Source organism: Hyperoodon ampullatus, assembly GCF_949752795.1.
Source record: "Hyperoodon ampullatus genome assembly, chromosome: 4".
NCBI classification, from domain to species: domain Eukaryota; kingdom Metazoa; phylum Chordata; class Mammalia; order Artiodactyla; family Ziphiidae; genus Hyperoodon; species Hyperoodon ampullatus.
This window is the reverse complement of record NC_136917.1, coordinates 40431912-40452182: the sequence shown is the minus strand read 5'-3', so window position 1 is coordinate 40452182 and position 20271 is coordinate 40431912. Positions and strand designations below refer to the sequence as shown.

At 44.2% G+C, this 20271-nt stretch overlaps 1 protein-coding gene across 11 annotated transcripts in view; it reads right to left on the bottom strand.

The window, feature by feature from the left end:
* Positions 1-8428: 8428 nt before the first annotated feature.
* The window catches only part of EBF1 (EBF transcription factor 1), a gene marked incomplete at both ends in the record, with an annotated part of 393806 nt that continues 381963 nt past the window's right edge, over positions 8429-20271 (bottom strand). For 7 of the 11 annotated variants that reach the window (XM_079701898.1, XM_079701899.1, XM_079701894.1 and 4 more), the window contains 2 exons: positions 8429-8460; positions 16988-17182. In XM_079701898.1, coding sequence (XP_079558024.1) covers positions 8429-8460; positions 16988-17182 — 227 coding nt within the window. Of the gene's footprint in view, positions 8461-16583; positions 16652-16987; positions 17183-20271 lie in introns of those variants that run through there. The other 4 variants (XM_079701893.1, XM_079701903.1, XM_079701896.1 and 1 more) reach the window with 1 other exon arrangement.

The window sequence follows — 20271 nt, the reverse complement described above, 5'->3', positions numbered from 1 at the left end:
GGCAAGCAGGAGCAAAGGTAAAGAGAAGGAGAGGGTCTCCCCAGAGGTGTACCGGAATCAGTAAGGTAATGGCTCTGCTTGAAGAGCTACCAGTGAACCGAACCCTGATCAGGACTGTTGCATAGACAGAGATGAAGGAAACCATGTTGGAAGGCAGAAGAAAAGGACACGACAGAGGAGGGAGATGAACTGAGAAGGGGCAGCGTTCTGTAGGAAAGGCTCGAATGGCACCAGCCCTGCACGCTGGGTGGCCCGCTTCTGTTTGGAATGCTGTCTGCGCCACCCCCAGCTTGGCCCTGCTGACTTCTGCTCCTTCAGGTCTTCGCTCAAACAGGAGCACATCCGTGACTCTTGCTGTATGTGCTCATGGCTCCATATTCTTGCCCCTGAAAGTATAACACATCAAACATTATTAACAAGGAAGTGTTTATGGACTTTCCCCTCTCCCGGCTTGCCAAAGGAAATCATGCTTGGCCAGTCCAATATCTCCCCTCTCCCCAGCTCTGCTAAAGAGGAAAGATTTTCTTGCTGGAAGAAAAGACTTAATGCAATGAGAGAAAGAAAATAATGCATTGAGAGAGATGGGGAAAGTGAGGAGGTAAAAAGAAAAATCATGCAAACTCAGAATAGGCTTTTGTCAGATGGATTGAGAACAATAGTGTCTGAGTAAGGTGAGGAGTAGGGAAAAGGATGGTAGAAGAAAGAGAATTTTAGTAGGTATTGCTGTGGACTTTACATTTAGGTTCTTTTTACTGGCCTTTAAGGGATTTGAATAAGGGATCCATTTCTTTTTAATTAAAGGTGGGTGTTGAAGTAGCTTGAATGTGTGCAGAGATAGAGCCACATGCTTGCTCAGATATATTAGGGTTATAGCAGCATTTATCACCGTATGAAATGATGTTCCTGTGATTCTTTGATTCATATCAAAGAATCCTCCTTAGGTAGTAATGGGGGAAGGAAATGGGTCTATTTAAGATGCAGTCAAACCCCAGCCCTTAGCACAGTGCTTGACACAGGGAAGGTCCATGGTAAGAATATATTGAATAGACAAATGTGTGAGAGAAGGCATGGCTATTGGTTCTAATTCATTTCTCCTTGCTCTCCCTCATTTTATGGCCGTGACTTTCCTGGCAGAATCCCACCCAGATCTATGTTATTGAATGAATCAACTTCAGTGGGACTCCCTCCTTTTTGTTGACTCTTTTGTGGAGTACTGGGTTCTCCTTATAGCATAATTCCCTGTGCAAGATATTTCCTGCAGAGGGTCAACTCTCAGGCCTGTGGTTCATTCCAGGGCTCGGAACGTTCCTTCTTAATATAGAATGTGGAAATTCTACAATCAGTGGGAAAAAAGTATGCCAAGTAGATAAAAATCAGTCCCACTGTAGCATAACTCTCCAGAGAGAAGAGAGAAAACTGCTTGATGCTTGAGTTAAAAAAAAAAAAAAAAAAAGCAAAATATTTCCAGTTCCGGAAACTGAATTTCGTTCCTAATGTAAATATAGAAGCCTCTGGAGAAGAGGATCATACTTGGAAGAGGGAAGGAAAGCAAAGGGAACAGTAGGAAGGGATTTCACCATCAAGCTCCGTACCTCAATAGCAGGGAAACAGCCCAAATAGAGAAATCGACCATTTCTTTAATAGCGGTTGCCTCAGTGAGAAAACTGAGTTTTATCTTGACTTTTTCCTCTCCCTCAATCCCCACATTGCATCAGTCACCAAATCCTAGTGGTTCTATGCACTAAGTATTTTTTTATTGGGATGTACTTGACGTTTACCATGCCATAAGTTTAAGGTATACACCATGTTAATTGCAATATGATTGCCACCATAGCACTAGCTAACACCTCCATCTCATCACATAATTATTTCATTTTGTGGTGAGAACATTTAAGACCTAGTCTCTTAGCAACTTTGAAGTATACAATACAGTATTGTTGACGATAATCACAATACTAAATATGTCTAATCCTATCTATTTTCCTTCTTTCCATTCTTCTAGTCCAAGCTATGCATTTTTGCCTTGCCCATGGTAATGGCCTCCTAATTGTTCTCTCTTTCCCCTCTGCCTCTCTCCAATTCATTCTCTAGGTAGCTACAAGGATGTAAAATATATGTTTGATCCCTTGTTTACAGTGTTTAAGACTCCCCACTACTCATCATTGCAGCCAACATCTATTGTAATATGGATAATAAGAGAATAGAGATGAAGAAGAGAAAGACACAGAGACCTCTTTAGAGAGGACTTGCTATAAAACGGAGCAGAAGGATGATGGGAAGACTGAAAGCAAAGTGAGGTCAAAGAGTTTTTTCTTTTTCTCTAAGATGAGATCATATGTGTAGACTGATTAGATAGCAATATTGAGGAAGAAGAAATGGAGGTGTTGGAGGGAGAGGATGATAATTCAGGAGCAACATTCTTGAGAATGTGAGTGATTTGGAGCCTGCTAGGACAGGCATGGCCATGAGCATGATGTGCCAGAAAGAGTTTACTTCTCTGGGCATCTATTTAAAAATGAACTTTTAAAAACATTAAAACAGCAAGGAAACATTAAAATAAAAGGCCTTACAGCAAAAAAAAAAAAAAAAAAAAAAAGAACTTTTTGATGAGGGCGTTTTGGCAAGGCAAAAGGAGATTTTTCAAAAAAGTGATCTGTATATTTAACATTGACATGGCTACTGTAGGATATAGAGTTTTTTTCATAATTATATATTCCATTCCCCCAGATTCCTATTCCTTTTGATTAATTTAATGTTGATTTTCTCCTACAGCCAGCTCCAGAGGCATTGAGCATGGCCTTCTATGCCCTGCTTTCCCTTACCTGCCTGGAGAGCATCTATTTGCACCCTTCAGGCAGGCCCTTCTTTGCAGCCTTCCTTGACCTAGTTCTAGGACTTAGCAGTAGGACCCTCAAGTCAAGCTGGGTAAACATCTCCTTTAGTAACTTGTCTTTTGGCCAGAAGTCCCAAACTGACATTCTTAGAGGCTCGTGGACTTTCTTTTTTTGCCCAATGCAGTGTTTTGAAAGCACCATTTTTGGATTAGATGACAACATTTAAAAAATGAGAATTTCACAGCAAAAAAGAAAAGTCAATAATATATCTGGCATTCTTGAAAAATGAAAGATGGGCGTCACTGGGGCCACATTCCCATGTGGGAACAACTGCCTGGAGCAAGCGAGGTGTTCCTTGTCTGTTCTTACCCCAGCTCACCCACTTCATGGTTTACCAGCATGGTCCCTGTGGACAAATACGGGGCACTAAGTTTATGAGCTATGCTTGAGGCCCTACAGGCTGGACCTATGACTGGTTTGTCACAATAGTGCATCCTAGCATCTAGTGCAGTGCCAAGCACACAGTAGGTCCTCAGTACGTGTTCTGAATTGCACTTCCCAAGCTCCATGGTGCCGTCCTGCACATTTGCATACTCTGCAGACACAGTCTTTCTGTTCCTGAATGGGCCATATCCACGCCCAAAGCCCACATCCTTACATCTGCCCTCATTCCCTCTGCTTAAGGTGCCCACCCCACCTGCTTACCTCATGCTTCACATATCATCTTAGGTGTCACTTTCTCTGGAAACCTTCCCCAACCCTACAGCTTAAATTAGATCCCACTGTAATATACTTTCAGAGCATTCTAGACTTCTTCTTCATTGCCATTATCGGTTTGTTAGTTTAGACTTCTACAGTGGCTTAATGTCTCCTTGCCTCGCTCAACTGTAAGATCCGTGAGGGCAGGATCGGTGTTGCTGTGCTTGTTATAGAATCCACCAGGCCTCACCTGGTGCCAGATGTACAATAAACCCTCAAGGTCTACATGAATGAATGGATGCTTCCAGGAAATAGGCCTTAAGGAAAGTAGAAACCAGTATGTAGAGGTGTGGATGTCTATTTTATTCTGTGGACCATTATGACATGACTGTCTTGCCCTAAGCATTCTAAACTGCTTTGAGTATAGATTTCTCTTGTCTGAGATTATGAGTGTCCTGAGGGCAGGGGCCTCTTGTTCATTTTTTTTTTTAATCTTCTGCATCTAATACGGAGACCTGCACCTGATACAGAATTCCAAAAATGTATATTGTATGACCAAACTAATCAACATAGATTTCTTTTAAAGAAGACAGTAGCTTCTCTACTTATTAACTTATTCATTACTGTCTTTCATTACCTCAGATTGAGCTCTATCCAGAGCAAAAGTGTATCAGCAATGCACACTACAAATGATCGTGATGGTGGTTGTAGGACGACCTATTAGCTCTGGTCATCAAGTTTCTGTTGGTCCATGGCCTATTTGCTGAGTTTTCAAGGCATTTTACAAGCATCATTAACCTTATTCTGTCCAATAATTGCAAAAGTAGGGAAAGCATTCAATGTGCAATTGGAAAGACTTATGATGATGATGGAACTTAAAGTGAAATCGTTTTACAGGAGCAGGGACCTATTGGGTGTTTGTAGAATGTTTGACTCCAGATAAAATTATTATTTTTTTTTTTTGGCGGTACGCGGGCCTCTCACTGTTGTGGCCTCTCCCGTTGCGGAGCACAGGCTCCGGACGCGCAGGCTCAGCGGCCATGGCTCACGGGCCCAGCCACTCCGCCGCATGTGGGACCTTCCCGGACCGGGGCACGAACCCGTGTCCCCTGCATTGGCAGGCGGACTCTCAACCACTGCGCCACCAGGGAAGCCCGACTCCAGATAAATTTGGTTTTATACAACAGGAAAAGTGTCTTATCCACATGGGATTTAAAACTATAGATCATAGAAAGTTCTGTGTTCACACATGCCTCCTCATCAATGAGCCAGGGCACATAATTAATTGACCAGAAGGCTCACCGGGATTAATTAGCAGCTGTATGTGAAGAGCTTGGTTCAGACTTGCAGCACGGAGGATGGCTTTCCAGAGTGGCCAGATCCTGGATTCATAATTCAGTCACTTCCGGGGGATCTCATTGCTTGCCTAGTGTCATCCTTGGGGCTCTTGGCCTCTCCTTGGGCCAGTATGGGCACTGCGCGTCCAGCTGCTGTCAGCAGAGGGCAGCAGTACGCTGTGTGTGTTCAATTTGCATCCCAGATTAGCAAATCCCCAAGGATTGACAAAGAGGGAAAATGGGTGTCCCCAGACTACTCTTGCTGCTTTTCTCTGGGTGTCAACACTGTCCTGAGTAATTGCAAACACAGACCTTTTACATTATGTTGGACTCGGACTCATCTGAAGTAGAGAAATGAATACACAACTAGGAGCTGCCATCACAGACAGGAAGTAACTTTAATTAAATATTGTGAAAGTTGAAAAGTTTTTACAGCTTGAATGTTTGCAAAAAAAAAATTATAACAATCTCTACAGTAGTTAGATTCTCTAACAATTGAACTGTACAGTGTGTGTCTATTCCAAAAGTTTGATAAGAAGGTGAAAGGTTAGATTTAGAGATGACTTCATTAAGCTGCATCCTAGTACAATGTGAGGCCAGGGCATGTTCTGCAATCCAGTCATCCAGAAGCTGTATTCCACCCCCCCACCCCACCCCCACCCCCGCCCCCAAACTGAAATCTTAATTGAATTCGCTATTTCATTTTCTTCTTAAAGCCATATTCTGTATTTAGGGTAACATCTTTTACTTGTAAAAAGTTCTGTGTAGAAGAGAGAGGGTCAGAGGGCCAGACGTCTTTTCATCTAATCAATATCAATAGAGGGAACAAAACACAAATTATACACATTTTAAAGGCTCTTTGGACTTTCAAGAAAAGTTCTAACCACTACACATGGCTGACAGTGGGTGGCGTTTGTTGTCAGGGTCTGAGCCCGACACCTCACCGGCTGACCCGGGTCCTTCACAAACAGTTAAGGGGCTCACCAGACAAAATATGGCTTTAAATTGTACACATCTTCAGGCCAGCGCTTAGCACACGAATTCGGACAACCTTTCTGAGTACCGAGAAGCAATGCGTCCACTTTGCTTACATTTTCCAGTTTTATTATTATTATTCATCATTATTATTATTTCTCACCAAGAAAAATCAGCTTTGCTCCCCTCCCTTCCCTCCCGCAACACCCCTCCCCCACCCTCCCCAACCCATAAAAATCGCACTCTGACAGTCTAGTGAAAACCATTGCAAAATCCATATGGGGGCATGCACAGTTGCAGCATTGTTGTAAATTTCTTGCTCTACTAGAAAAAGTTACATTGTCTTAAGGTAACAAAACAGTTCTTTTGTGCTTTTCGATTTCTTTGTTTTTTTTTTTTTTCTTTTTTTTCTTTTTCTTTTTTCTTAGAATGTTAGTGATGACTGACAGTTCTGGTGCACAGTTACAATGTACAAGTGAAATGAATATGATTTGCATTGTTAAGGCATCCAATCTGCTGGTTTATATTTATGTGAAAGACAGAGGAAATATACAAGCAGACTTAGGAAAGAAAGTATGTTCATTGATTTCTATGAAGTTTCTCCCTGGAATTTAATGCACAAAATGCGTCACTCCAAAGGGAGAGGTTCCATGCATATTAATAGAGTAAAACAGCATTAGGGTTTTTTTCTGTAAGCTTCCAAAGCAAAGGATACATTTTTTTTAATCTACAGAACTAAATGCTACAAGAATAATATGCTACTATTTTTTGCCATATATTGGAAAAAACTTCTTAACTTACAAATAATACAAAAATAGACAATGGCTTTTGGGTGAAAATTAAAAAAAATGAAGCATGGTTTAAAACAATACTAAAAATAACTATAAATGAAATGTTTAAAAATCACATTGAAACAGCTAATATAACTATAGGTGGCCAAACAAATACGCACTTTTCACATAGCAAACATACACAATAAAATAAACTGGGAGTTGGAGGAAAAGGAGGAAGGGGAAAGCAATGTACAAATTCCAAAGATAAATACATTATTTATACGGATATCTTACAAAATCCCCTTTAAAACAAAAAGCCTTTTAATTAACTTTGCAAGTATGTGCAAGCTAAAGGTAGTGAGCTTTTTTTTTTCTTTGCAAAATATGCAGTAAAATCTTTTTTTGTGATATTGAAAAACTGTCTTAAGACATTAAAATGTATAAATAGAACAACAACTTTGGCAAAAAATCACAAAAAATCTACAGTATTTATAACTACATACAAAACACAACAGCAAAGAAAAAAATATCAGGCAAATGCATCCTCAGAGCTTTGCTGCATCTTTGCTATTAATTCCTATTTTTAAGAACACTTCCCAGATAATGAGAGCAAAAATTCCCATCAAACAGAAAACCATGTTTTGGAGGTCTCAACCTTCTTCTCCTTTCTCCCAGCTTCCTTTTATTCTTAATTCCAAAGCACTTAACCTGTCGTTTCAATCTACTATGTTACAAATGGTAAGGGTCGACTGATAGAGGCGCTATCTCGGATGGGAAATCTGAAATACCTGCCATGTTGCTTTTGTCAGCTTTTGAAGGATTGGTATGAAGTCAGCATTTAGGATGAGTAAACTTTAACCATGTAAATGGCGGACTGTAAGTGGGATTTTGGTTTGATAACTGGAGGGCATAATGTGGAATTCTGTGCCTGACCCTGTTCCATGAAGTCTCAAAGGAGATTCTCACACAGCACGTGTGCCACCAAGCTCTCGAGGAGCCGTCGGCTTCCGAAGAAGTTGACATAAGCAAAAGAGAGAGAGTGCTGTCAGGTTTAAATATGCAGTTTTAAGATCTGTCTAGAGGCACTGGATTTTTGAGTAGAAGGGGAAAACGTGATCACTTACATCACTTTTTAACTTTCCAGGCTGCATTTATTTACACAGTTACTTAAGACAACAATACAAAAGAGAGAAATAAGCTTGCACTGCTAAGGGGTGGCATGTTAAGTTAGATATTGGAAATGCACCGTCCGAGTAACTACCACTTGATATGCTTTAAGGCGCAAAAGCCGACCCTTAGTTTTCTAAAAAATCTAACTGGCATTCCTATTCTGTCCCATACAAGCTTTTATTTTTTTTCTTTTTTTCTTTTTAAACTTTTTTGTAAATATCACCATTTCATTCTCCTTTTACACAGCTTTAAAAACATCATAAATTAAAACATGGAGTCTTATTTATAGTGTCCCTTGTATACAGCTTTATGGTTTATAAAAGACAAATGATTGCCGAGTTAAGCTTTAAAAAAAAAGAGAGAGAAAGAAAAAGAGGATTTGCTTTTATCAACACAGAATAAATATATCCCCCCAAGGACTTGAGAGGTACAACAACTGTAACCAACACCCTGCATTAGCAGATCCCTTCCAATTTCAGTATTTGCAAGGTCGGTGATATTGTTTGTTTAAAAATCTGCAGTTATTGTGATTCCTCTTAAAAAGGCCTGAGTTAAAAGTTCCACTCTGGGACTTGTATCAGATTACTTTCTGTAGCAGAATCCAACCTCTTCATTAATAAAATTCTTCAAGGCAATTCTTTCACATGGGAGGAACAATCATGCCAGATATCGCTGTGAAAAGAGAAGACAAGAGTAAATGGTTTTGCATCCAAACTTCTCACTGAGAGAGAGAGAGAAAAAAAAAAAGATGGAAAAAAACACCCACACATCACTATGTTGGTTGAATATTAGCCACACATGTGCTTTCTCATCTTCCCTGGAAGGAGTTTTTATTATAAAATATACATGTACTTTATTAAGAATGATAGTATGTCAGCATGTGTATGTGTCTTTAACAGAAAAGAAGATCCTAAGCATCCCTCCAAATCTGATTTCAATTTTAAAACATAACTGGAAAGTCACATAGTTTGCATACTGCTGGGAAAGTTGCAGCCCAACGCTTGCAAAATAGTGAGAATTTTCAGTTTGTCACTCTTTTTTTTCCCCTCCCTTTCGCTTCCAAAATATACAATAAAAAACTGGTCCACTGTAACAGCCAGTAGTTTCTACCACAACCCGTGGCTCTGCCTGTGCTCTGTGTGAGCACGAGGACGGAGGCCCAGAGCAGCGATCTGAGTGATTCCATTTAGGTCCTCAGGCCTGGGAGAAGGGGCTACTGGCTCCAGAAAGCATTGTTCACTGGAGGATGCGGACGTAGAATGTCTTCTATGCCACTGCTTCACTCAGGGTTTCTGGAATGGTCTGACCATGTCCCTAGAAAACTGTAGCCTAGGAAAGCTAAAGAGAGATCCTAGGCAAAGGGAAGGCTGTATGGGATAATCAAAAATCTTGCAAAGCCGTGTTAGGAACCCACACACAGCTGTATTTAGAAAAGCATGGAATCTGACAGAGTTCCACCCCTGGCTTTTCTGCCTGCTGGGTATGTCCCCCCACCACCCCCCGAGCTGGTTGCTTGTCTCCTTGAACCTCTCTGCCTCCTCAGCTAGAAATGCAGTGTATCAGTATTTGCAAGGGCTGTGATATTGTTAGGGTTGTTGGACATTTAAATAAAACTGTTAGGGTTGTTGGGCATTTAAATAAAACAACCAGTGCGAAGTGCTTAGCCAGTATCAGCTCCTAGTTAATAGAGGTGGGCTGTGGTTATTTTTAACTTCTGCCACTAAATTAGCTGTGTGACTGGTGCAAAGTGCTTAACTTCTCTGGGCTTGTGTTTCCTCATATGAACTAGGTACCATCCGATATGGAACATTTCACAGGATGGGTATGAGGAATAAAGGGATGAGTGCAGAGTTCCGGATGGCAACTTTGAAATATGTGGAGATGAGAGCGATGCTTACATTAGAAGCAAGAGGCAGCCATCTTTGGCTCCCAGTGATGGCTTAGCATCCTGTCAGGCAGAGAGAGGAAGTCATTGCTTTCTTTTTGTTGGCAATTCTAAATTTAAATGAATGTCCTTGTCAGTGGTGACTGCATCTAGGAAGTGACCCTCTAAATTTCCCAACTCTCATGTCTGCGAGAATGTGCCTTTGTTTTTAAGCGAGCCCCAACTACCACAAATCCTGCAGTAGACGTTGGAAGGCCAGGTGAGGATGTGAGCCCTGTGTGCCCCACGTTCCTCTGCTTCCCCTACCCCAGCCCTGGCGTTTTCTATGCAATTTAAAAAAAAAGTATTTTGCCAAACACTTTTTCCGTTAATTTTTAAACCCATCTGTATTCACAAGGAAATTTAATCCACATGTTTCTGATTCATTTACACGTAAATCATCCACATGTTGTTTTGCAAGAGCCGTTTCACAGTCCAAAAGCTCCTGGAGTCTTTTTTGTAAGCCATCATAAGCCATTTTTCTTAGAAACAGGAAGTGTCACTTGCCAAATGCAGACCAACTTAAACCCCCAAAGATTTGGGATCCATTGGAGATGCAGCCCCCTTAAGATTCAAGTGAGCCCTGGATTTGACTGAAATGGGGAGCTGGGTATTTCAATCTAAGCCTTGAGAATTCAAAATGCTGTAGCTCCAAAGGCAAGGGGGAGGTAGCGGGAGCAAGAGGGTCTTTGCAGTGTGACAGCTCAGCATGGTCCTGCCTCCCTAAGGATCTTTTCCTCCAGGCTGGAGGTGCGTCCGGGCACCTTTACTAAAGGCAGGGCTTTCCGTGGGAGTTCTAACCCTCTGGCAAAATAAGTGTGTCTCCTTATGCCTTCCGCCAAAATCTACTGTGTGTGCCTGGCATTAAAGGGCAGTCTCCTGTAGCATACATCAGGCAGCGTCAATGTGATACAAAGCGAAGTAGAAAACTGACCAACTTCCTGCTATTTCCGTCAGTGGACCCAGCCAATATGGGCCCTAAAAACATCAGGATTTTTTTTTTTAATTCTAGATGACCAGAATTTTTTTAAAAAAGAGCTACTCAGTGTTCTGCTACCTAAATAGTATGTTAGATCAATTAGATTAGACTTCTATTAGGGCCACATTAAAAGCTACAAAGCAAAGCTAAGTGATGGGCTGTGAGTCCACAGATAACTGCTTCTTAGTCTGGAACACAGGAGTCAAAACCTCCAGCACCTTGAGAGCCCAGGCTGGGATCATGAGTGAGCAAGGTCCCCTCCGTGTGGACTGAGGTCTGTAGGGTGGGTGGCACTCTAAACGCTACCCCGGTGCTGCCGTGTGGGAATGCCTGCTCGCAGCCACCCAGCTTTCCAATTACTTCTAGAGAAGGTGGGCAGGTGGATTTTTTAAAAGATAAAATAGGGCTTCCCTGGTGGCGCAGTGGTTGAGAGTCTGCCTGCCGATGCAGGGGACACGGGTTCGTGCCCCGGTCCGGGAAGATCCCACATGCCGCGGAGCGGCTGGGCCCGTGAGCCATGGCCGCTGAGCCTGCGCGTCCAGAGCCTGTGCTCCGCAACGGGAGAGGCCACAACAGTGAGAGGCCCGCGTACCGCAAAAAAAAAAAAAAAAAAAAAAAAAAAAAAAAAAAAAAAAAAAAAAGATAAAATAGCCCAGTCTATATGTGTTAGCCAAAAGTTAAAATTAAAACCAAATGAACAAACATATCTGGGGGTATCTAGGGGTGGCTGTGGTCTGCCCCCAGTTTCCTACCTTTCCTTTGTTGGCCTTCAGATTCCTCTGGGGGTCTAACAAAAGCCAGGGAACCTTTCTCCAGAAGAAGCCCCAGAGGTACTTACACGCAGAGATTTGCATGTAATATCAGGGGGTTACAGCTCCCTAAATCTCATCCGTCACTTCCTAAACTCCAGACGCAGAACCCTCACTGATGAGTAAATTTTGGGAAAGGAGCTCCCTTTGTGGCCTCTGAATTTAGGCACCTCTAAAGTGGCCGTTTAATAAAGAAACCTCATTGCACGACTGCAGGGAAGCTCCCGGAATGTTAGAAGCTGTTTTTCTTGTATCTGTGCTGTAATCCCCAAGATTACTTACATGGGTGAGAGGGATGGGTGTTTCAGGCTTAGAATGTTTCAGAAATGCCACTGGCACACGCACTTGGCCCAGTGGGGCCTGTGAAGATTTCCATGAGGACACGACAGTCTCAGAGAGTAACGTGTGCCAAAGACATCACAAGACGGAGGAGGCTCTGCCATTCCCCTGGCTGCTGGGTGAGCACGTGCCCTGACCGAAGCGCAGAAAACTACTGGCTTGAGAGGCAGTGCATTTTTCAGTGTGATAAGAACAAAGACAAAACGGAAAGTTTTGCCGAGCTGGGAGAGTTTGGAGCGAGAGGGTGGAATGTGGTCTTCCTTGAACCACCATATGTGTAAGAAAGAATGAGGAGCTAATCAGGAACAGAATGGGGGGAAGAGCTCGCACAAACTGAACATGTGCGTGGAGCGAAAGACAATTCCAGGAGATTTGCTACCAGGCTGCAGATAGTTGGGTGAGGCCGGCCAGCCTGCGCTTCAAGGAGGTGGGGAAAGAAAGCAGCACAGTGTGCGGACAATTTTTGTGAAATCACTCTGGCCTTTTCGATTTTAATTCTTCGCTGCGGAGACTGTCCGGGACATGGTTAGGGTTTCAACTCCCCACGTTGGGGACAGGTCCGATGGCATGGGGACAGCATTCTTGGGGCTGCCTGTCTCTTGATTAGTGAAGTCCTTTGAGGCCTGGAACTGCAGAGAATCCATGCTGTAGGGGCACAGCTTTAGGAGAAGGGAAAGGATGTCTCCAGGACAATAGCTGAGCGTACTGAGGTGACTCAGGTCTCTGGGCTCTGAAAACAGACACACTTGGGGACTCTAAGGTCAGGATTGATCAATGATGTTATCTAGATAAGAATGGAAGGAGATTTCTGTGTGTTTATCTTTAAATTCAAAATATGTCTGAATTTCCCAAGTTTTTCATGGTATGTTCACTGGCGTTAACATTCGGAAAAGTGTTCTGTGGGCAAAGAAGTGCAGAGAACAAAATGGGAGACTCTTCTTTTGTTTAGCCGCGGGGTGTCTCAGAGCCTTTAGTTAAACATACGTGCATTGTGACTCCAAGACAGTGATGCAGTAAACACCATCTTCTAGGTTTGTTTGACCATAACATTTTCTTTTTTTTTTTTAACAGAACATCTATGGGACCCCAGAAGTACTGAGATAGAGTTGCTTTGTCCTAAAACATTTCTCAGACGAATTGTAAATCGTCAAAGGTTTTAGCTACCTGGGAGAGAAAACCAGTTGGAATCACAGTAGAAACTGTGAATTTTAAAGTATCAGTAAAGAATGGAGCTTCTGACTCCCAGGTAAGGACTTCCTGTTCAAGCTTCTCCCTGCTTCTTGGTGCCTGTGCTGCAGAAGGGTGCACAGCCCCCTACACGTGACTCTGGCTCAGGTTATCCTTGATCCTTCTGCTTGAAATGCTCCTCCCCCAACTCCCTGGTCCCAAATCCGACTTGCCCTTCACCCAAGGTCCAGTTCAAAGGCACCCTTCTCCACTAGGCTGCTCTGAACTCTCCCTAATCTTTCCCTCCTCTGAACTTCCACAGCTGGGCATCCAGCCTCTCCCAGACAGATCTGCTTTCTTTCCCGTGGTGTCATGTTTCCCCTAACACAGGAAAAGCTTTTAAGGTCAGCATTTTCTGGTCCACGTGGTCCTAGCCCAGTGGCTTGACTATGACCATTTCGTTTAGCACAGGGGCTGATACAGTAGTCAGTCGGCCTGGGATTTAACCCCAGGCTCCCCCTATGTGCTAGCTGCGTAACTCTGGATGAGCCAGCTTGGCTTTGTCTCAGTTTCTGCATCTGTACAATGGGGACAATAGACAGCCTATATATATCTAAGACTGGTTGGGAGGAACACATGAGGCAGTGAAAAAGCCAGGCTGGGAAGAAGCCGTCCCTCCCACGTTAGTGGCTGTGACCATTGTCATCACCATCATGTGAGACCACAGTGTGTATCTGTTGGGGAATAAACATGAGTGCTGTCACCAGAGGAGGCTGAGAAAGGGCTGCTGGGGAAAAGGGCCTCTAAGGAGTTGGCTTAAAAAAAAAAAAAAAAAACGATGGACAATTAGCAGAGTGGTAGCTGGAGGTAAAGAGACCTTTAAAACACTTAAAACAGCCTCAATGTGTCACCTCTAATCTTGTTTATGTGGTCAGTTTGCTTAACCAACTCTTCCTTCGTCACCTGCCCTGTCTTAATGATCACAATTCTGAACGAGGCGGGTCCAAACGAAGCAGGTGTTACTGTAACAATGCAAAGGAGGAGGAGGACTGCAACACTTCAGAGATTCTCACCCTCAATTCTATAACCCACCTGTGTCCTTTCTTTTCTTTTCTTTTAAATAGAAGTGGAATTTAGACAGCTGAAGATGAAGTAATTCTTTCGTTATGGGTCTAGCAGCCTCCAGTCAGAATGTCACTTTTCTCAGGGGAGACTCCAAGGCAAGAGCTCCCTGAAAACAGTGATGCATCACACCCATGTCCGCAGGGACAGCGTGCAGAGGACACACGTGGGATCCCAGGTGTGTGGGCCCTGCCTGGCGAGTGGATGGTGAGGAGTGGAGTGGGCGGGAGGGAGGACAGCTTCCAAGGTGGTACCAGTTAACGTGACTTTAATTTCTCGACTCCTTCCTCCTCTGCTGCCATCTCCCCAAAACTAGGGACATTTGATACATGACAGTATTGGAAAAACCACCAGAAAGCATCTCCAGGACACATGCTCAACTAGAAGGAAAGGGCAGTGTCATCCACAATAGCAAATCCAGCACAAAGCGTGTCCCTGAGCCACACCCTAAACCCTCCCAGCTGTAAGCTGTGCATTAGAAACGTGACGGAGACTCAGCTGATGATCAGACGCGGGGAGCAGTCTCTGTACTTTCGCAATCTGTGCAGACATGGGTTAGAAATGCCCTGGGGGGGGGACAAATGCACAAACTTTCTATGTGTCCCTGTCTTGACGCCATTTCGTCATTACTTAAGCACACACACACCACACAAGTTCCCTAGATCCAGGAGGTTCTAAAACGCAAGCTGAGTCCCTATTTTCAGTCCCTTCCTGCTCCCTCCTTGGCCCACATGGCATGAAAAGACACTCGGCCTCACAGAACGGCTGCCCACTTCAGTCACCGGTGGCCAGTGATACAGGTGTGACCCTGCAAGAGCCGTGGGCCTTTTCTTCTCAAGCGCCAGCCATCCACGGCAGATTACAAACCGCGTTATACCTTCTTCCTGACGTCAAGTGTGTGTTTAACAAGCATTGTGATTGGCAGTTCAAGAATGGTAGGTTTCTGCTTTCCACGGGTTTTATCCTTATTTAAACCCGTTATAAGTTATGTTCGCTTAAGCATTATATCCCCAGTTTGCCAGCTGGAGGCGTACTGTGCGTGCCAAAGCATTATTTTTAGCGGAAAAAGAGACTTGCGTGAATGGGTGGCTCCCCTTTGTGGGGTGGGCATTTCCTATCACAAGTAATATTGCCTGAAATGTCGTTCCACAGTCCGATTATCTTCCTTTTCCCTCTAAGAAGATGGCTTTGCCAGGGTATGTATATTTCAGGGAGGGGGCAGGGGCACTGACCTGGGCTGTGCTGGGCAGACTGGCCAGCAGGTCTCTGAGGAGTGCCTTGCTGAGCCCTTATGGAGTCAGAAAAGGAAGCAGGAGCTCAGGCTCAGGAGTCACACAGATGGGGTTCAGTTTGGGCTCCACCATTACTAGATATGTGACCTTGAACAAACGGGGCCTTGATTTCCTCATCTATATAATGGGAGTAGGTACCAACCTCATAGGGTCTTCAAGAGAATGGATGTAAGTTTACATCAGTGAAAAGTGTCCTGTACAGAGTGCGTGTATAGAAGTATAAATAGATAGACAGAGACGTAAGAAACAGGCTGCCCCCCTGACCCCTCTCAACCTCCATGACTCACCTCCGTCAGTGAAGATGGGCAAGACGGCTGTGAAGGAAGGCTCCGTGGGGCACTGGGTAGGCTAAGGGTTAGGGCACAGACCCTGAGGGTTTATATTCATCCCCACTGTTTCTGGCTATGCCTATGGGCAGGTGTTTTCTCTCCTTATGCCTCAGTTTTATCCTCTGTACAATGGAGATCATAATTGTCCTCATGTTTCATCAGGAAGTTGTGAGGATTAAATAAGATAAAGCAGGCTCAGTGCTTAGCACTGGTCAGTGCTCAAGGAATGGCAGCTGATGGTTTTATTGATCTTACTTCCCTGCCAGCTGCCTCACGAATCCTGGATACATCCTGTTTACCCCCTCTGAGCAGTAAAGTGCTTGGAAGCTGGAGGGAGGAGATGAACGCTTGAGTTTGAAGCCAGCCTCTGCCATCCACCTCTGTCGGAAGTCAAGCCATTCCATCACCTCGCTAACCTTTCGCTTTCTCGTCTCTAAGGTAGGGGCTCTGAGTGCTGATCACACAGTCCCACCGTGGGGAAGGAGGGAGGTCACGCAGGTCAACACCACAACTCAGTGCCAGTAAGAAAAGTGTAAGAAATGGTGGGACCCATTTTAAAAGGTTGGGTTTCTTCTCAGTGAATAGAAAGGTCACCTCAAATTTGGTTACTCTGTTATTTTCCATATTCCATGAGGGGGAGGAAATCAAACAGTTTTGATATGAACCAGAGTCCTCTAGTAGCACTTTGGGGTTTCTGGTTCCCAGAAGTAAGTCTTGGGTCTTTGGTCTAAGATGCTGTAACCTCAGGGCTCTGGCTAGGCTAACTCACCCCCTCCCCATGATCAGCCCCACCAAATGTGCATGCTGACACAGGCAACAGGAAGGGAACCTACTTCAGGAGAAGGCCAGTCCCGGGAGAGACCCTGCAGTGGAGAACTTGCTAGAGTCCACAAAAGACTGATCTGATTATGGCGACCACAGGGAATGAGAGAGGAAAGAGAAACGATGGCATTAGTAAGTGGAAACAGTATTCTCAAGCAAATCCCAGGCCTGAGCAGAATTGCTGGAGTTGGAAAGAGAACTGCTCAGGCAACTCCAGCAGAGGAGGGATGCCGGGGTGGGGGTGGGGGTCAGGGACGGGGGCCGACGAGGGCGAACACAAAGGAACAGAATAGATGAGGGTGGACAGAAGCAGGCAGGCCCAAGGCCGATCCCCTCGCAACAGTGGCGCATCTGCTTCAGGCCCTGGGAAGGTGAGTCAGGGCGTCTAGCTGGCCCGGGTGGGGCCTGGGGCTTACCTTGCAGGCTGTTCCCGTTGGTGCTGGTGCAGGTGGGAGGTGGGGAGGTCTGGGGTCTGACCACAGGCGCAAAAGCACTCTTCTGTTTCACGGCTGAGACCATGTTGGCTGGTGAGAAGGAGAAGATGCCGGAGGAGCTGCTGCAGTTGGAGGGGAGGCTTGTGGAGGAGGCCATGGTGGGGCTGGATGGCACGACTAAGGGGCAATGGGAAAAGAGAAATCAGTGCCTCTCCTGGTGTCCTGACACAAGGCAGCTCAGCTCCGACCCTGACACCCATCCTTCTCAGGCCGCCCTTCTAGCAGGAGCCTTCCCTGAACTCTGTGGGTCTTGTCTGCTCTCATGATTTGGTACTCAGCATGTGTTTCCTTTTGTTGTAGGCCGACTATGTACCGGGCAGCGTGCTAGAGCATCCCAAGCCGGGAAACAAGAGCACTCTTATAAGGGGAGTACCACATGATAACCTCAAAGGTGAGTATGGCCAGCTCTGGGGAGGCAGGGAAGGGAGACCAAAGAAGGCTTCATGGAGGAGGTGTCAGGGGAAGCATTCCAGGTAGGGCCTAAACTAAGGTTCTAGCAAAGGGTCTGGGGATACAAGAGAGAGAAGGAAGCCAACCCGAGAGAGTGTGGTCACCAGTGGAAGGAGAGGTGTGAGGAAGAAGAGTGAGTTGAAGGCAACACCAGGATTCCAGCTTAAGGCACTGGCAGATGGTGGTGTGTATGTGTCTCCTGTCTCCCCATGGAGCTACAGCTTCCTGAAGGATATGACTGTATCTTCATGCTCCACAAGACAGACAGAGGTAGGTCGGAAGCCAGGCGGGTAAACAGTCTACCACGTGCAACATGTGTAAATAACGCAGGACTACAAGTCAAAGTTCCAAATTCTCTCTATCCCCCGCGGAGCTGTACAGAGATGAGTGTGAACTAATAAGCAGCAGGATCGGAGCCTTATGTAAATACTCACAGTCTGGGAGTGGTGGTGACGTGAATTATCAATGATAGGAGACCTTTGGCAGTTCGGAGAGAGAGAAAACCTAGCTGCTTGGGGATACGAAAGAGTTTGGGCGATGCACGTTCTCCACCAACCACAGTCCTCTCTGCCTGGGCTTTCCTTCATCTTTTGATAGTTGCTAATAATCTCAGGTCACTTTAGGAGACAGATTTTGAGCACATGCAAGCCCTCTACACTCAGGACTGGTGCCATCACACACTCACCTTCCACTTCCTCCATCTCCTGGGAAAAAGTATGAATCCTGTCTGATGATTTTCAGGCACTTAATTCAAATTCTAGGCACTTCCTCCTTTACTGTATTCTTTTTCACATTATGGAATAAACATTATATATTGCTTTATCACCTGCAAGAATCTTCACATCTTTTTCGTCTATGCCATTGGCCAAGCAAGCTTAAATTGGGACCTATTACATCCTTTTGACACCTGAGCAAACCCAGCGAGCTGAGACTCAGAAAAATAGGCCAGTGACTTGCCCCAGGGCCATAGCTGGAAGGTGAGGCCAGGAACCAAACCCAAATGCAGTGCTCTTTCTACTAGGCTGCCCTGCTAAGCAAACAGATTGCCATCGGACAGGCCCCTTCCCATGAGCACACCAGAGTCCAAATTGCCAGTTAGGTGGCCTCCCCCTCGGCCTACTGGCTTTGGAAAGTTAGGGAAGTGGTTATCAAATCGGTCGCAGGCAGCAATTGCCATCGGGGGCGGGGGGAGGGGAAATGACCCCTTGTAATCAGCCCTCAGCACTACACAATCCAGACGCACTGGATGCTTTATGGAGCAGAACACAGAGCCGCCATCATCAGAATTTTCACAAACATTTTCTAAACTGTACTTTTTCTTCTAATGAGACCAGCATTTTTATACATCTCTGAGGATTTGTAAATGTGAAAATACGCTCAATAATAACACCCATTTAAATTGCAAAACTCCTGCACTGGAGGTTTGATTTTTAAATATTCGTAGACTTGAAATCCTGCTGGTTCACTGAGGAAGGCAATTAATCTCCTTGGCAAATGCGATCATTATGTGTATTTAGAGGTGGGGAGTTTGGGGAGGGGGCGTTAACAGAGGAAGGGGTGAAATATAGTCAAGCAGTTCCATTTGTTATAACATTATTAGATATCAGCCACTATACCAGAAGGTGTGTTCACCAGTGGAATGTCTTATTTTATTTTTTTATTCTGTTTGGAATTTTTCAACATGAGTGGCTTATGAATAATTAAATATTATGGAGACAAAAATTCAAATCAGCTGGGCTTTGTGTTTATTGTTTTTATTTGCATTTATGCAGATAAAACTGTCCCATCTGAGAGCCTATTTGAGAATTTAATACTATATTTGTGAGCACTGAGGAAATCAATTAATGGAAATTAAATGTTCGAAGTTTTGTAGTCTGACGGATGCAATCTCAGGCTCAAGTCACTGGGTGTCTGCAAGGGCTTGGGAAGACAGCGCAATCCAAGCCCCTCAACTGAATTGCTACCACATAGCAATTAGGTTATTGATTTAATTAAGAATGCCACCTTTTAATTTTCAGGTCATGATTGAAACATTTTCTGATTGAGTAGAAGGGAGAACACTGAAATGATAGATCCGTAAGAAACAATTTTTGGATGACTCAAAATCTAATGTGAAACTGACCCCAAACACTGATGCTCAAGTAGACAGACGTAATATATGCAGATTATTAGGGGGAATTTTAAATGTTCAACAAGCTGCTGATTCCAAGCAGATCAAGTAGAAAGAAAGAAATATAGAGATTTAGCACACACTGAGCCTACAAATTCACCAAGAAGGTAAGTGGCCCTAAGTATTACTTTCAGAAATAACTTCTCACAAAGGCCAAGAATGAGCTTTCCTTTTTCAACAGCCTAGCACACTCCACATTTCCACTATCAGAGAAAGCATCGTCTTCCGTATTTTTAGCTGAGACTCTCATTTTAAAAACATGACCATTCTTTCATTTAACAAACAACACAGCTGCTATCATCCCACAAAATTCTAAGAGTTTACATATTTTATACACCGGAAGAGCCACCCACATTGTCCAAGATGAACTTGGTTTTCTATGTAAAAATCCTCAAAGGGCGATCAAGAGATTGCGCAAACACAGCCTATGACATTTTATATGTAAAGATGCCAGTTCCCTGAGGTTCTTTAGATGCAATCTAAACATTGCACCAAAAAAATCGTTTAAGTTAAGCTTCTTTAAGACAGGGACGAGACACCAAAGAACAATTTCTTGTGTGTGTGTGTATGTAATTTTTTTTCATCA